The sequence below is a fragment of the Sinocyclocheilus grahami genome, unplaced genomic scaffold, assembly GCF_001515645.1.
Source record: "Sinocyclocheilus grahami isolate Dianchi unplaced genomic scaffold, SAMN03320097.WGS_v1.1 scaffold67.1, whole genome shotgun sequence".
NCBI lineage: Eukaryota > Metazoa > Chordata > Actinopteri > Cypriniformes > Cyprinidae > Sinocyclocheilus > Sinocyclocheilus grahami.
Window position 1 is genome coordinate 862,609 of NW_015505246.1, and position 17,400 is coordinate 880,008.

General features: G+C 36.7%; 2 protein-coding genes across 4 annotated transcripts; both read left to right on the top strand.

Moving 5' to 3' along the window:
- Positions 1 to 2,024: 2,024 nt before the first annotated feature.
- Positions 2,025 to 4,525, top strand: apof (apolipoprotein F). The gene is made up of 2 exons (XM_016272118.1): positions 2,025 to 2,120; positions 3,216 to 4,525. Exon 2 carries the CDS (start codon positions 3,232 to 3,234, stop codon positions 4,447 to 4,449), a length of 1,218 nt encoding a protein of 405 aa, XP_016127604.1. The 5' UTR covers positions 2,025 to 2,120; positions 3,216 to 3,231; the 3' UTR covers positions 4,450 to 4,525.
- A 2,192-nt stretch (positions 4,526 to 6,717) lies between these two features.
- Positions 6,718 to 17,378, top strand: stat2 (signal transducer and activator of transcription 2). 3 transcript variants are annotated; one of them, XM_016272018.1, is made up of 24 exons: positions 6,718 to 7,389; positions 8,527 to 8,658; positions 8,803 to 8,950; positions 9,298 to 9,393; positions 9,492 to 9,584; positions 9,675 to 9,753; positions 9,842 to 9,918; positions 10,036 to 10,187; positions 10,272 to 10,430; positions 10,515 to 10,604; positions 10,998 to 11,057; positions 11,224 to 11,244; positions 11,339 to 11,432; positions 11,705 to 11,752; positions 12,808 to 12,891; positions 13,001 to 13,099; positions 13,209 to 13,344; positions 13,443 to 13,495; positions 13,586 to 13,680; positions 13,769 to 13,908; positions 14,015 to 14,203; positions 14,510 to 14,564; positions 15,513 to 15,571; positions 16,530 to 17,378. In XM_016272018.1, exons 2-24 carry the CDS (start codon positions 8,528 to 8,530, stop codon positions 16,922 to 16,924), a joined length of 2,553 nt encoding a protein of 850 aa, XP_016127504.1. In that variant the 5' UTR covers positions 6,718 to 7,389; position 8,527; the 3' UTR covers positions 16,925 to 17,378. The 3 variants fall into 3 exon arrangements, with proteins under 3 accessions (XP_016127504.1, XP_016127506.1, XP_016127505.1); XM_016272020.1 differs by lacking the exon at positions 15,513 to 15,571 and having other exon boundaries at positions 16,530 to 16,636; XM_016272019.1 differs by lacking the exons at positions 6,718 to 7,389; positions 8,527 to 8,658; positions 8,803 to 8,950 and having other exon boundaries at positions 9,314 to 9,393; positions 9,463 to 9,584.
- Positions 17,379 to 17,400: the final 22 nt, after the last annotated feature.

The following is a 17,400-nucleotide window of genomic DNA, read 5'->3' on the forward strand; positions in this document are numbered from 1 at the left end:
CATCAACAATAAAATAGTACAATGATGAAGTCGCTTAGCTTATATTAAACATAAAAATTGAACAAAACTAATAAACTGATGACTTGGTGTAACCGCGTTGTAACATAAAAATAAAGTCTTTGTATTTTCCCCTTTGTGGATCATTATTATTATTATTAATAATAATAATAATAATAAAACATAGGCCCACAATGAAATAGTATCATTAAGAAATTCACATATTAAACTGAAGTTTTATTAACAAAATGACAATTTTGTTTATAAAATTTGTAACGCAAATATAATGGATTTCCCCTTTTAAAACGATCGTAGTTTGTGGTTCATTGTTATTAAAACAGATCAGTCATAAAGTAGTACAATGGCAGATTCGCATTTATTAAACCTCTAACTCTTATTAACAAATTGATGAAGCCTATAGCCTACTTGCGTTGTAACCCAAATAAATAAGGTTTCCCTTATTTAAAACGAATGTTTAGTTTGTGGTTCATCTTTGTTTTTTAATGAAAACACAGCAACAATAAAGACCAACTCAGTTATTTTAAACGAAGAAATGAAACGTTTATTAACAAAAGTTCTCTTGCGCTTGGATCCGCCAGCAGTCGTTTCGCTTTACTCTCGTCACGTGACTCCTGCGGCTCCGAGCAGCTTGGAACAGACGCGCGGCGCCTCAGAACTGTAGCGTCCCGTGTCCAGCTGAACTAAATTGATTTTTTTTCCCCAATTTTATTTCTTGTAACACCGACTACAGGACAAAGCCTGTGTATTGCACACATATAACTTCGCTCCTGGGAAAACTCGACACCCCCCCCACCCCTTTTTTTTCCCTCAGCCCCCCTGCTCAAAATACGTTCCCGCGGCTATGGGTGTGCGTAGTTAATAGATTACATTAGGCTACAGTGGTTTGAGCACGTTTGACCAGAGAATAGAGTGCAATTAAAGAGCTGTGCTTATTGTGATTGACGGTGGCCGTCTTGAGAAGCGAGAAAGCTTCGTAAAATGGCTCTTAAAAAGGACGGAATGTAAAATTACGGTAATATTGCGTGAACATTTCACATGAAATTCTGTCATTGTGAGGGGGAGAAGTAGGGACACGCCCCCCGAGGCAGCCAAGAAAAATACGACCGCTTTAAGCTATATTTCTGGTCAGTTTAATAAATAATTAATCACAAAACTATCACAGAAATCAAGTATCTTGGGGATGATCGAGGGGCACAAGGAAAATGTCAGACCCGGCCCTGCGGCTGGGGGTGCTGCAGCACCCTTAGCACCCCTAGTTCCCACGGCCACGGTTTACTTACACGCTATTACAATCAAAGGTCTCATTAGGAAATGATGGAGAAATGATTATGTGTGAAATGATGCAACGCCCTCTGTTGGCAATATAAAATAGCAGGGTCCAAAGTCCAATGCTACATCATTTTTTTATATAATAAATAAATAAATAGATTGTTTAGCCGATTTATAAAATAGATAGATATTTACATGAATTAAACAGCCAACAGAAAACTGATGTATACTTTCTTTCTTTTTTTAAAGTATGATTGACTAATCATTGCAATAATCAGACTCACCACTAGTCACCAGAATTAATTAAAATCGGATTTAGATTACGCAATATGCCTGTCAGATGTTGGATGTTGTATATTGATTCAAATATGTGGTCTGAGCAGAAGAGTAATGTTTAACTTGACTGAACCAAGTGGATCTTTGTGTGAGGGTAATGACCTGTAAACAAAACATGAAGTCCTCCATCTTTTTATAATCACTTCACTAAAAATGTACGCACGGGTGCACAATCCTGCTCTCTCTCACACATGCACACTCTCACACAGTCTTCCCAGGCATGAAACTAGTATTCTGCAATTTATCTGGGTCAAACACAAAGCCCCTGCACCCCTCCATAGTCTTCAAGAGAGAGAGAATGAGAGGAAGAGAGGGGACATGAGGGTAAATAAACAAAACGCCCATAGAACACATTGATCCTATCCACGTGATGTCACATTCATCACTGGGCAATGGGGCCAGTGAGAGAGAAGGGGACAAAACTAGAGAGAGGGAGATGTATATGTTTTTGTGAAGGCTGGATTCTAACAGAGAGGTACTATCGGGATTGTTAGAAGGTAAGAGCCTTATTACTCTCATATTAGTCTGAAGATCAATCATGTCAAAGCAAGTGTAACATGCAAATGAGTTGAGATATAATTTCCTCTGTAATTTAGATTTAAAAAAAACTGACAGACTGCATGCTTGAGAAGCTGAGAATTTTTTAATTTGAAAAAACTATTTAAAAATTATATTATAGAACCTTATGATGGAAGTGTTTTTGTTTTATTTAATTCATATTTAATTTGAAACTATTTAATAACATTCATACAGTAAATCAGAATTGGATTATACATTTGCAAATACATTTGAAAATACAATACAGTAGGGTCCAAAAGTCAAAAACCACATATATATTTATCAAAAACCACATATAAACACAAAATTATTTTAGATAAAATTATAAAATAAAATACAAGTAAATGAATAAATAAATGAGAAGCAAAGTTGACGTTTTACTTATTTTATTTCAATAACTTGAATTTTATGTTAAATATATAGGTATGTTTAGAGAAGAAGTGTAAGTAGAAAAGCAGGAGAGTCTTTTAGAGTGAGGACTCTTACAAAAAAAAGTGCTCATCCCCTTTTTTCCTATCTTCTTTCCTTCCTTCCTTCTTTTTATCCAGTTCCACTTTGAAAAAAACAAGCACACAAATACACATATCTCATGTTCTCACCCCTGTGGTGTAGCTACAGCTGCAGATATTTGTGCAGATATACATAAACAGCTTCATGGACACTGCATGCACAAACGTAACTTAAAGTAACAGTCTACACAAAAATTAAAATGAAAAATCATTTACTCACCCTCATATTGTTCCAAACCTGCATGACTTACTTTCTTTCTTGGAACACAAAATGTATTTTGAAGAATGTTGGTATCCAAACGGTTTCAGTTGCCCTTGATTTCCATTGTATGGACAAAAATACCAAGTCAATAGGACCCAAAACTGTTTGGTTACCAACATTCTTCAAAATATCTTCTTTTGTGCTCCACAGAAGAAAAAAAGACATACATGGGGATGAGTAAATTATGACAAAGTGTTAATTTTTGGGTGGGCAATTCCTTCAAAACATTCAACACTGAAACCATGATTTGCTTGATGTTGCAGGTCTCCACAGTTCAACATGACTAAAAGGAATTCAAAACTCAGATGGTTACTTCTCATCCACCTCTTACTGTCTGATGTAGTATTTGGCAGAGCTCCACTCCCTCAAAGCAACCCGAGGCCTTTAGTCACTTCAATGCCGCAAACAGAGCAAGCAGAATCACAAGTTGTTGAAGATGATCTTGCCGCCGCCCATCATTTGGTCTCAAACCTCTCAGCCTCTCTACAAGGTCAGCTGGATCTCCAAAGCAATGTAACCTGTGCAGAGCTCTCTAATGGAGGCTGGAGTGGAAAGGGTTTCTCTCAGGAGCTATTAGGGTTGGCAATGGTGCCCGTGCTGGTGTCAGCAGGATGTTTGTTTGAAGCCCAAGCACTGGTAATGCAACTCTATGCGGTGTTGGGGCAAAATGATACACATGAATTTTTACAGGACATTCTGGAGCTGATCAAGAGAGGTAAAGAGAGAGATTCAGCACACATGATCCATCACAGTGTATTCCAAACCCCTTCATCTCCTTCTATGCTGAACTCTGAGTCTCAACGTCACCTACAGGCTGTAATATTTAACATTAATCAGCTAGCTGAGGTGGGTGAGAAAGATGATAAGGGTAAAGTTGGGCCTAGTGGGAATTGCAATGGATGGGTGAGAGTGAAAGGCACTCGGTTTCTCGGGCAGGCCGCAGAACAGAGCAAGCCATTGTGTCTTGAAGAAGCACAGCAGGTTTGTGGAAGCTTGGGATTCCAATGTGCAGGTGTGACCCAGGATGGCGATTCTGGATATTTCCATGTTATCTTGAGGCCTGGAAGCCACATAGTGCCTTCATCTAACTTTGAGAGCTGGATTCAGAATTGCAAGGTGGGGTCTGTCCGTTGGCGCAGAAACGGAATCCCTCAACATCACTGTGTAAATGAAAAAGAGGAGAGAGTGTATACAGTAGTGGAGTGGATTCCAGCAGTCTCCACGCTGTATAATCTGGGAACAGCCGTTTACTATGCTTCGGTTAGCTGCTATGACACTGCAAAAGAGAGAGCCATCTTCAGCACTGTGGATCTGGGCACAGACGCCCTCATGGCCGTAACAGGGGGAACCGCGGGGGTTGCCGGTTATGCGTTGGGGGCTGGTTTAAAAACGGGTGTGAAGGCAGGGATTAAATATCTGCTGAACAACATGAAAGAGGAAGATGACCTCGTAATGAACCAGAACAGCTGGGAGGATGGAACTCTCGCTGTCCAGTAAAAGACCAAGGAGAAACCGATGAGGAGATTCAAGAACAACAGCTGCATTGCTCCATGGCCTCAAGGATTTTTCCACCTGTAGTAAATGATGTTTAGAACGCTCTATTTCTATATGTTCAGTCATAATAAATATGTTCAGTCATAAATACCTTAATATCCAAAAGGTATTTAATGACATTAGCAGGAAGTGACATTATTTTTTTGGTGGGAAATAATAACAGCCCAAATATGAGCACTCTTTTTTTTTCCTCATTCAACATTCCATACTGTTAGGTAATAGAAATCTGTATAATATTTTGATTTTTATATATTATACTATTATAATATGATATAATGTATCATTAATGTTTCAGAAGACACCCTTTTTATGCATCATGCTTAATTTTCTTGTCATTATGTAAATAATGCCTGAGTTTGAGCATCCTATTTTAAAGGGTTCGCCCAAAAATGAAAATTCTGTCATTAATTACTCACCCTCATGTCGTTCTAAACCCGTAAGACCTCCGTTCATCTTCGGAACACAAATTATGATATTTTTGATGGAATCTACGAGAATACTTTTTGTGCGCAAAAGAAAAAAAATAACGACTTTATTCAACAATTCGTCTCTTCCGCATCACCCTGGTGCCATTTTGGAGAATATCAGCTGGACTAAACAACATATGCTGTTCTGTGTCAGCTGCGTCACGCCAGATCTGTTTCCAACGTTGTTGGGATTTGATCTGAACGGAAACAGCGTATCCATGTGACGCAGCTGACACAGAATAGCATACACTGTTTACGTCCAGCGGATATTCTCCAAAATGGCACCAGGGTGATGCGGAAGAGACGAATTGTGGAATAAAGTCGTAATTTTTTTTCTTTTGCACACAAAAAGTATTCTTGTAGCTTCGTATAATTGCGGATGAACCACTGATGTCACATGGATTATTTTACAGATCTCCTTGCTACATTTCTGGACTTGGGAACATTTCAGTTGCGTTGCTGTCAATGCAGGGTCAGACAGCTCTCAGATTCCATCGAAAATATCATAATTTGTGTTCCGAAGATGAACGGAGGTCTTACGGGTTTAGAACAACATGAGGGTGAGTAATTAATGACAGAATTTTCATTTTGGGGTGAACTAACCCTTTAATTTGTGTTCCGAAGATGAACAGAGGTCTTACGAGTTTAGAACGACATGAGGGTGAGTAATTAATGTCAGAATTTTAATTTTTGGGTGAACTAACCCTTTAATTTAGTTACAGACTTCAAAATATACTGCATAACAGGAATGACAAGTAGCCACTTATAACGTAGCTACTCAAGATTTACATCAGTTCTCCAGCATCAGCTAAGACTTTGACTCATGTTAAGCATGGGTAATATTTAACTGTTATAGGGCATCAGTGGGAGGAGCTACTAGAACACTACTAGATTACAAGATAAACAGAATAGACAGCATAAAACCAAACTTTATAATTTAATATACAGTGTTGGGGGTAACTCATTACAAGTAACGCAATCTGATTACGTAATCTGAGTTACGTAATCAGATTACTTTTTTCAAGTAACTAGTAAAGTAACGCATTACTTTTTAATTTACAAGAGAATATCTGAGTTACTTTTTCAAATAAGTAACGCAAGTTACTTTTTTTCCCCAATTTATTGATTGACAGCTCTCCTGTCCCCATGTTGAGAGAAATCAGAAGATGTTACTGCAGTTCTAAAATAAATATGAATATGAATTAATTAATCTTACTCACAAAAAAAAACACAGATTCAGTATTCCTCAAAATGAATAAAAATAATGCAATTTAGAATATGCAATAATTAAATGTTAAACAACACGAATATACTTTATATATTTAATCCCATTCTATTAACCAATGTCTTTGCTTCTGACCTTCGATGATCCAGTTCAACCGTACTAATAAGCACAAATTACTCTAGACAAACATTTGTGTGTCTTTCTTTATTGCTGAAGTGTGTTGAAATTTATTCTTCTGCATTCTACTGTACGGACTTAAATTTACTTTCCCTTCAGCCTGAGGCTTATTCATTTCACTTTTGGTGTGAAAAGGCTTTTATATTTGCCAAAAATATAACTTTTTTATTTTAAAAACAAACAAGCAAGCCCTGTCCAGATTTAAAAAGTAACGCAAAAGTAACGCAACACATTACTTTCCATAAAAAGTAACTAAGTAACGTAATGAGTTACTTTTTTATGGAGTAACGCAATATTGTAATGCATTACTTTTAAAAGTAACTTTCCCCAACACTGTGTAATTGGTGTATAGCAGTTACAAGTAAAATCAAATAGAAATGTTTCTACCAGTATTTCAGTTTTGAACACCTTGTTTTATATAATATAATCGTGTTTTATAAATGCATAGTGTAAAATAAAGAAAAGTATTATTAACGTATTCTCACATGTTGATCTCATAATGTTTTCGTGAAGAGACGGTATGGCCTTTTAAATTTCCTCGGTAGTAGGCAGTAGTAGGTACATCCCTCCATAACATGACTTTCACTTCGTCATTTCTTGGAACGCGAGAAGAGAGCTTTTGAGTTTCGTTTCTACCGCTGTTCTATCAACACCTCTCTGCTGTGAAGTTTGATTGACGGGGGATTCTACCAATTGTGGTGGTCAGTGTGCCCGTCTGCGCCAATGAACGAACGCGACGGTTTCAAGTTGGGTGGGACTTAATGATTTAGTGGGTGGGCAGAAGTGCAACGCGTTGGAAACATTGAGCACAATACAGCGGAAAGGCACAGCAGAGGGAGGTTTATTGAAGAGCCGTCGGTTTCCTGAGAAGTGTTTGTTGCGTGTGTTTATTTACTCGTCAGCTGATGTTCAGTTCAGTGCTGTATTGTTGACTTTACTGTATGTCTGTAAAGGGCGCTTTGCAAAATTGAGGTTTGAGGATTACTTCTTCAAAAGTGCAGACGATTGTTTCAGGTCAGTTGTTCACTTATACGCTAATATTTACCATAAGATGCTCATTCAATCACCATCAGTCATTGTGCTATCAAATGTATCGGTCTAGTGTACGATTACTGTACATAACGCTAGTAGATTATATCATTATTATGACCGAGGTGTTTAGAAACGCAGTTCTTGAGTCAGTTTTTCCGTTTGTTTTTTGTGGAGTGGAGTGGTGTGGTGTGCAGGTGTGGGGGAACTTTATCATTGTGAGGGCAGAGTGCATGCTCTTCAGCCTTGGGCCAACGTACTTAAAACACGTTTTCATCTGTTATTAGCTAGTTTCATTTATTAATACTTTAATATGTACAACATTCTTCTGTCATTTTTTATCATGGACATTTAGACACACAATTTCCAACACATCTCAAATTATGTGTTTTGTCTGATAATAACATTCTATGATTGAAATGATGGCAATGGAAATTACATTTAAAAACATTTCTGGTCAACATGGCTGACTTTGACAAGCCTTTATAAGGGAAAAAATGTCATGATGTAGCCACAACTATGGAACAGTTATACGTTTTGGAAATTTGATGTGCACTATTTTAAAAGATTGGGTTGTTAAGTTTTTTTTTTAAATGCTTATGCTCACCAAGACTGCATTTTTTAATCAAAATACAGTCAAACAGTAAAATTGTGAAATATGATTTCAATTAAAAATATTGCTTATTATTGTGGAAAGTGTGGTTTAAAAAAAAAAAAAAGATTCTTTGAATAAAAAGTAAAAAAAGATAAAATGGGAATCTTCTGAAACATTATAAATGGGGTTTGGTCTAAATAAAAAATTTTTTTTGAAGAAGAAGAATCTCTACAGTGCTTTTTCATACAAGAACAATTCTTACTGACCAAAAATGTTCAATATGACAACCCTTTTGCCCTTACAATAAAAAATGCCATGTTGAAAAGTCACACCATAAATTATTATTCTGTGCTTCAACTTCCAAACAACTCCAGGATTTCTCTCCTTGGCTTGTTTTTGAAAATAATCACTGGAACAGGGCTTAAGCTCGGACATCTGACTTGCAAAGCAGTGGCAGGACAGTCCTAGTCCTGACCAATCCTTGTTCTTTTGACAAATATGAAATGTTTTTTTATTTTATTTTGTAGAATGACACAGTGGGAGCGATTGCAGCAGCTGGATACAGTGTATTCACAGAGGGCTTTTGATCTGTACAACAGAGATGAGTTCCCAATGGAAGTGAGACATTACTTGGCACATTGGATCGAGGGCCAGGACTGGTGAGTGCAGTACCTGTGTGAGCAACAAGTAAAACCTGTGGATTGATTGTTATAGTTCTCTATTCCAAAATATATTAATAACCATGGATGAAGATAAGCACACAGCTGCATCAAGGAGTATCAACAAGTCTGTGTGTGTTACAGGGAACGTGCTTCGCGGGACTCCTCCCGAGCCGCGTTCCTGTTTCAGGTGCTTTTGGAGAATCTGGACAACCAGTTCAGTCGTTTTGCGCAAGAGAAAGATAGTTTCCTTCTACAGCGTAATTTCAGACGCTACAAACAAAACTTTCAGGTAAGTGTACTTCTGTTGCCAAAACCATCATGCCCGATGCCCTCTTTGGATTTCTGAGGATCTAAAAATGCTGAACATGCTAAACAAAAACAATACTGGTAGATTAAAGGCCTGTTTACACCAGGCACGATAAGTATAACCTCAACTGTGTTACCGTCCACACGAACTGATCATAAGGTTCTTTTTATTTCTGTGTGTGCTGTGAACATAATTCCATTTTTATTGTTCATCATCAGCTGGTAAAAAATCTATTTATAGTTATAGTTATTGATATGTTCTCATTTACAGAAATAAAGTGTTAATCATTGACAGCTATGGGATAATGGATTACACTTGCTTGTTTGCAGAAGTATCAAGAGGAGCCCTATACTCTTGCTACTATTATCAACTGGTTCCTGGTGAAGGAGAGAGAAATCTTGAATGATGCAGAGCTTGCACAGCAAGTTAGTACCTTAAAGTATCATCATCATCATCATCATCATCATCACTCTCATTATCAACATCATCATCAGCATCTTCTGATTCTCTCTCAATGTCTCAGGTGCAGGCATTGCAGGTTCAGCCAGCGGCAATGGAGTTGGAGAGCCAGAGACAAGTAGAAAAGAGTTTGAAAGACCTTAAGACCAAAGTAGAGGTGTGTGTCTGTGAGTATACACATGTTTGTGTGTGTGTGTGTTTGTTTGTGTGTTTGTTCAAGAACATGATTCATTGTTTCATTTTGCAGGTGATGGAGCACAGCATAAGGTGTTTGGAGGAGCAGCAGGATGAGTTTGATTTTAAATATCAGACACACCTAATGGACTGTGAGGCTACACACATTATTTAAACACTGTCTTTGATTTCACTATATATGGTGGTGTTAATGTGTGTGTGTATTTCATGTGCCTTTAGCTTGCACAGAAGAAGAGAAGAAAATGCAAGTAGAAGGGCTTCAGAAGATGCTCAATGCACTCGATAAATGCAGAAGGGTAGGCAAATTTTGTGTGCATTTCTATTCAATTCTATTCAGGCTTATTATTGTTAACTAAACCTAGTAAATAAATGAATTGTTTATTAACCATGCTGTTCTTGTATCATTGTCTCAGAACTTCCTGTCTGATATCTCGGCTATGTTGGACGCTGCTGATGTTCTACGCTCAGCACTTATAGACGAGGAACTGGTGGACTGGAAGTGGAGACAACAGAAGTCCTGCATTGGTGCTCCTGATGATACAAGTCTGGAACACTTAGAGAAATGGTAACTGCACAGGAATTTCTCTGAGCGATGATCTGTAGAAACACCATTCAGATCTGTTTTTAAGATGTTTATGGCCTTCGGCAGGTTCACTCAAATTATAGAGTGCATGTTCCAGCTGCAAAAGTTCTTACAGAAGCTGGATGAGCTGGTAGGGAAGATGACCTACGATAATGACCCTATCCTAGTCCGAAAACCCCCTTTAAAGAGTAGAGTGGACACTCTACTGACCCACCTGATAAAGAGGTACACTCAAACACGTACACAACAACACACACACGACTCTCTCTTAATGCATATGTGCTTCATTATTTGTTGGTGTGTTTTCAGCTCATTTGTCGTAGAGACTCAGCCATCCATGCCACAAGGTCGAGGCCCCCTGGTGCTGCGCACAAATGTTCAGTTCTCAGTTAAAGTCAGGTCAGACTCTTAACATTATACGACGCATTACACCACCTATGAAACTGTGAAAACCAGTATTGATCCTATTTACTATAGCAATGATTATTATTATTATGCTTCGTTGTCATACAGTATATTGGTTGTGACACAGGTATATACTTTCAAACATTAGAAAACTGAGAATGTTAATTCATTTTAGTGTACTGTCCTGTATATGACCCCTTTTAGTTCTAAGGAACTATGTACTTAAAAATATTTGTGAACGTTACCTACTTCCCTTAAATATCAGTACTGCTTTTGTCTGCTAATTGATTCAATGCAAAAATGTTTAGTTCATGTTGCTGAGATGGAAATGGAGAAAAAAAATGTTTCCCCTCAGGCGTAAAATGACCATAACTCTCCTCTTTACAGATTGTTATATAAAGTTTCTGAACTGAACCATGTTATGAAGGTGACTGTTTCTGTTAACAAGTAAGATCGCGGTCTCTCTTTCTTTCCTCATTTTGTATGATTTTTATTTCTGAGACTATAGAATCTGAGAGTCATTCTTGTTAGATTTATGTGTTTTGATATGGTTTCAAATTAGTCAGTTGGTGGTTAAGAATCCTTACTCTCTTTCCTCCATTTTTTTGTTTAGTGCTGCTTCACAACTAAAAGGGTGAGTGTTCACTTACACAGATTTTTACTACCCCACAAATTCATGACTGTTATTTTAAATACCATGTTTGTATTTATATGTGTTTATATTGTAGGTTTCGGAAATTTAATGTGCTGGGTACCTTAAGTAAAGCTCTTAACATGGCTGAGAGTATGAATGGGGGCATGGTTGCTGATTTCAGACATTTGGTGAGTCCTTCCAGTGTGAGTTTGAATGTATTGCCAAACAAAGCAACATTATACCATTATTACATACTATGAACTTGTTCATTTTTAATGTTTAGTTAATATTAAGTAACGGCAAAACAACATCTGAGATAATATACCGTGGTAGACAATTTGGCAGCAGACCATGTTACATTTGTTTTAACCAAATTATGATTATAAAGATAAAAAGATAAATCGTTGTGTATGAATTGTGTGCTAATGATAAATCATTGTGTATATGTGCTTTTTCACAGACTTTGAAAGATCAGAAAGTTGGTGGTGGAGGAAAAGGAATCAATGATGTGAGTTTTCTAAGGATCTTATGTATAATAAATGCTATTAGTTGAATTGTGGCACGTAACATGCATAAATCCAGCAAATAGTCAACAACAGAAACATGACTGGTTTCTATATTCAATGCAGATTAAGGGAACTGGGGCTTAAATTTTGCAATTCATTTTCTCCTTGGTTTGGTTTGCTTTCACAAGTAAACATTTCAAAGCACGCCCAAAATGTGATTACATTTACATTAATAACACATTTAACACATTTTAGTCATTTAGCAGACACTTTTATCCAAAGTGACTTACAAATGAGGATCAATCAAAATCAACAAAAGAGCAATGATACGCAAGTGCTATAACAAGTCTCAGTTAGCTTAACGCAGTACACGTAGCAAGGTTTTTTTTAATTATATAATCAATAAAAAGAAAACGGATAGAACAGAAAAAGAATAGAGAAGCTAGTGTTAGTTTTTTTTTTTTAACAAAACAAGCAGTTAGTAAATAGTGCAAGTCTTAAAGGGCAAGTTTTTTTTAATGAATTGAATTAGAATATTGATTCAGTTCTTATTGTAATAATAATATTTCTACTTATATAATTATATATATATATATATATATATATATATTATATTACTACTTAATAATAATAATACTTAGTATTAGTGACTTGCTGATTAAGTCACATGTGTGTATAACTGAGCTGGATTGCTTTCTCGTCACAAGCTAACCACTCCAGAGTTTTTTTTTAATTTTATTTGGGCCAAGACCATCTCATTCAGTCGATCTCAAGCCAAAATGTATCTAAACGAGTGCAATTTTCAAAATATACCTAAACGAACAAAACGAATGGATAAAACATGCCAGGTTATGAAACAAACACTCCAAATGAGTGTGAAAACGCAGAGTGTGAAGAGTCGCTTCTAATAAAACACATTGAATTACAGTGCTGGTGATATTTAGATAAATAATTCCACAAAATACAAATAACTAATTGTGCGACGCTGTAATAAAAAAAAAAAAAAATCTGAATTCAGAGTTGTATGTTTATAAATCTGGTTTTGTGTTTTGTGCAGCTCTCATTGAGTGTGACTGAAGAACTGCACAGAATAACCTTTCAAACCCAGTTTGACTATCAAGGCCTGTCTGTCCCTTTGGAGGTGAAACATCTTTTCCTCATTCAAAACCTCCTCAGTACATTCCAAGTTGGAACATTCCATAGATTTGGCAGTCCAGTTTTTATGACAATACTTCCTTTTTCCATCCCAGACCTCTTCCCTTCCTGTTGTGGTGGTTTCAAACTCCAGTCAGCAGCAGAGTGCGTGGGCATCTGTTCTGTGGTTTAACATGCTCTGTTCAGATTCCAAGGTCAGGAGCAAGAGTTGCTTTTAGTTCATGAAAAGCTTGAATCATCATAATAGAATAGTTTTCTTTTTATTTGCATCACTACAATTCACTTTTTTGTGTGTGTGTCTAGAACGTCAAGTTTTTTGAAACCTCACCTGCAGCCACTTGGCCACAGTTTGGGGAAATGCTAAGTTGGCAGTTTCTCTCTTGTGGGAAACGTGGTCTAGACAATGATCAGTTGGAGACCCTTGCCATCAAGCTCTTTGGTATGCACTTGCCACACCTTTCATTCTTTAATAGAAAACATAATATAAAGGTCATAAAGTAATCTTGTATTTGTTAATAATGTCATATTTCTTATTAGGTAAACAACAGAGCTATGACAGCTGTAAGATATCCTGGACCAAGTTCAGTAAGGTAAAAACACTATTATGCAAGTCTTTGTGAAATGCCTGATATGGATGTATGAGTGTTTTGTTTACTCATGGTTGTCTGTGTGTGGTTTAGGAGAACCTCCCTGATACAAACTTCACCCTGTGGGTGTGGCTGGATGGCATTCTAACCCTGGTTAAACTCTACCTGTCAGACCTGTGGAGTGATGGGTATGGATGCTATATATAGATGATAGATAGATTCAAAAGTCATCATGGAGTGTATGTGTTTTCAACACAAGTGTGTTTGTTACTGTAGGTCTATAATGGGCTTTGTCAGCAAGGGGAAGGAGAGACTTTTATTAAAGAAGAAGCAGAATGGCACTTTCCTATTGCGTTTTAGCGAAAGCATCAAAGATGGAGGAATCACATTCAGCTGGGTGCAGTACGCTAACGATGGTAAACCATGTCATAAAATAATATGTACTTCTTTCAGACATAGTTCAGTATTTGGCCACACAGGGTCCAGTGAATGTGAGACTGAATACACATTTGTTTTTGTTAGGCACTCCGAGTGTTCAAACAGTGAAACCATTCACCAGTACTGACCTAAAGCAGATTGCTTTACCTGATATCCTCTGCGACTTTTGGATCATGGTAGCAGAAAATATTCCAGTTAACCCACTGTGTTACCTTTACCCAAACACACCCAAAGACCAGGCCTTCGGCAAATACTACAGTGAAAAGACTGGAGGTAAGTTGCTTATGTAGAATGTGAATTTCAGGCATTGTAACAACATTATAAAAAAAATAAAAACTTTGCCATTTTCCCTTAGTCTACAATATAAATATTACACTTTGACCAATTGTTTTGGAATAAATTTTAATATTAAAAAAACTACCCCAAGCAATATCTACGTATTATTATTTAGAACTTTCTTTTCTTTATGCTTTATAACATTTGTTCAAACTAACCTAAACCAAACCTATTTAATGTAACAAGTACTAAATTGTTTCACCAAGAAATAATTTTCTTTGTCTTGTGATGTTTTTGCTTTAGAGGAGAATCCTTACCTGAAGTACCTCAAAACCAAACTGGTTTTTGTCTCTAAAAAGTAAGTCTTTGTTTGTTTATTGGTTCACATTTGCATGTTGTGTGTTTGCATAATTTGCATTATTACATAACATTTATGACAGTGCACATGTGCTGTCTTTGGTCTGGTGTTTACTGTTTTGCTGTTTAAAAAGCAGTTTTTCAGCCTTTCAGTGATATTTAGTATCTTGTGATTTAATTTTTTTCCTCATAATTTCAACCAAGCAGCTATTGTAGCCAAATAGATTTCAATGTTTCATCATAAACAATTAAGAATATTTAATCAGCTTCATTTATATACAAAAGATATCAAACATAAATGGCATTATTTACTAGCACAAATGAATAGTTCAATCAGTTGTTTTGAAATGATTCATTAAAAGTTTGGACTTATTCTTGAATTTGAAACCTTTTTTTTTTTTGCTTCTAAAGTTTTAATCATAAGGCATTATGATCTCTGTTTATACTTATAGTCCGTAATAGTCAATAATAATAGCGGAAATTTACAAGGCAAATAAAAAGCGCATTACTATAACTATTCATGATATTTTTTCGTTTTATGTCACCAGCTAATTTGTGAACTCTGAATATATCGACCAGCCTTAGTTCAGTGCTTCATTACTGCAAATGTGGTCCCGCACACATGCAGGCATAATTTTCATCATCAGCACAGTCTGCTGATGTTTGCGAAAAGGAGCAGAATATGGAAAATGAAGTGTATCTGGGCTTTAGAAATAAGATGTACTTTTTATTGCTGCCTGTGTATAGATTATACAGGTTATCACTAGATATTATGTGATGATGTGAGGGTCGCATTGTGAAATAACAGCATTCAAGACGTTACAGCAATATTATTTGTCGATAAGTGTGATGATGTGAAGGTCTGGAGCGAACAGACTGTAAGAATGAGTAGACACTGAGATGGCTGTTCTGCTGGTTTACTGGAGTGATCTGTGCTTGATTGCTGCAGGAATGGCTCTTCTGGCGTCAGAGAGGGGCCAGAATCTGACCTGTCCACACAGGACAGAGGTGAGTCCCGCCTCCACGGCCCCTCCAAATCCAATCAGCTGGACCCTAACCTGCATCTGATTTGCTGGATGATCACCAAATGTGTCATGATTGCAAAAGGCTTTCTGATAGATGCTACCTTTATGGATGCTTCTCTGTCATTCAGAGGCCCAGTCAACTTCGTCATTTTGTTTAGATTCTTCCTTTCTTTCTTTCCCTACCCAAGTGCATTTGGTTCACTTTGCACAAAGAGACCTTGTGTTTGTGTGGTGGGCTGTGACTGTGGTGTTGCTGTTTTTCAATAACACACAAATCTAACCATAACAGTAACACTGATTTAAAAACGTTTGTGGAAGCTTGAGGTTGCATGCCACATGCACATGCAAAATATAGGGATGCACCGATATCGATAAGCTGAAGTTATGGCCGATTTTGAAATTCTGCACTGTTTTGATTAAATAAATTAATAGATGTCAAACACTAAAATGAGGGGTTTTTACTGTATTAATGAACACTATGATCATTTTAAGATTTGCTAAAGATTTCATTTTAACAGGGTTGTTAGATTTAAAAAAAATTGGCTGATAACCGATATGGTACCGATATATTGTGCATCTCTAAAGCTGACCCAACACTCTTAAGAATAAAGGTTTTTTTATTGGCATTTATGGTTCAGTGAAGAACCTTTTACATCCTTTGGACCTTTCCACTGAACCAAAGGTTCTTTATAGTGTGTAAAATGTTTATTAGATTATTAAAATGTTCTTCAGACTAATAAAAAGGTTCTTTACTGAAAGGTACTTTGGGGATCTAAAAATGGTTCTTCTATGTCAGAGCGATGGTGAAAACCTCCTTTTGGAACCTTTATTTTTAAAAAGTGAAGCTAAAGAGCATCAGAAATACAAGATGTTATTATTGTAATGATGCTATTGGGTTTATAACATCTCTCTTTCTTTCTCATCTCCTTCATGTTTAAAAGACCCTCCTTCTTTTTCTGACGCGGGTGATGATGACTTCTTGCTCCAAATGGTTGAGAAGTCTCCAATGCTCTCCAGCTCTACCACTGATGATGATATGCGTAACAGTATTTTGGACAGTGATAGCGAGTGCACTGTTCCAGATGCATTTTCTCCAACCGCCCCCCACACTTCACCATCATGCCTCCAACACAACTTTTCAGAGAGCCCTCTGGATATCTTTGCAGACGCGCACTCTCCAGACATTGATGTTAATGTCACATTGCATGAGTTTATAAACTCTCCAAACATCCTAAATGGCATAAACCTTCGAATGCTGCCGAAGTCAGATGACTTTCCCTTTGATTCTGGTTTGATTCAAGACCTTGGCTATCCCAACATACCGCTGACCCCCTGAATTTCATCCATTTAACATAAAACCATGATCCATGTGGTTAGCTAAATCTCAAGCTGTATAATGATTTCCATAACTCTGATTTGTTGTAAATAAGTGTCAAGTAGACAGGCAAAATACAGCTCATTAATTCATTTTCAGTACTGATTTCATTATTACTTTATCCATTTAGTGTTTATTTCTGAATGTCTACACATCCAGTCATCTGTTACGTATCTCTATTCCTTTTTTTATCAGCGTAAAGCCTTTGAAAAGACTTGGAGGTCAAAAATAGAACCTTTAGGATGAGGTCTTGTGACCTCACTATTCGTAAGCTGCTAGCAAATATTTGTCCCTATAAAAATAAGCTGGAAAAAAGGGTTTATTGAAATTAATTCAAACAATATCAGAGCACTTTTGCAAACGGAAATTAGTGGAGATTATAGAATAGAGTTAGGATGACTATTTATGTAAAAAATATATATATATATATATATATA

Coding starts and splice junctions, on each gene's coding strand:
- apof (XM_016272118.1), top strand. CDS start 3,232: ATGACTAAAAGGAATTCAAAACTCAGATGGTTACTTCTCATCCACCTC.
- stat2 (XM_016272018.1), top strand. CDS start 8,528: ATGACACAGTGGGAGCGATTGCAGCAGCTGGATACAGTGTATTCACAG. Junction 10,188..10,271: donor CTGGAACACTTAGAGAAATG/GTAACTGCACAG, acceptor GGCCTTCGGCAG/GTTCACTCAAATTATAGAGT. Junction 15,572..16,529: donor CCTGTCCACACAGGACAGAG/GTGAGTCCCGCC, acceptor CATGTTTAAAAG/ACCCTCCTTCTTTTTCTGAC.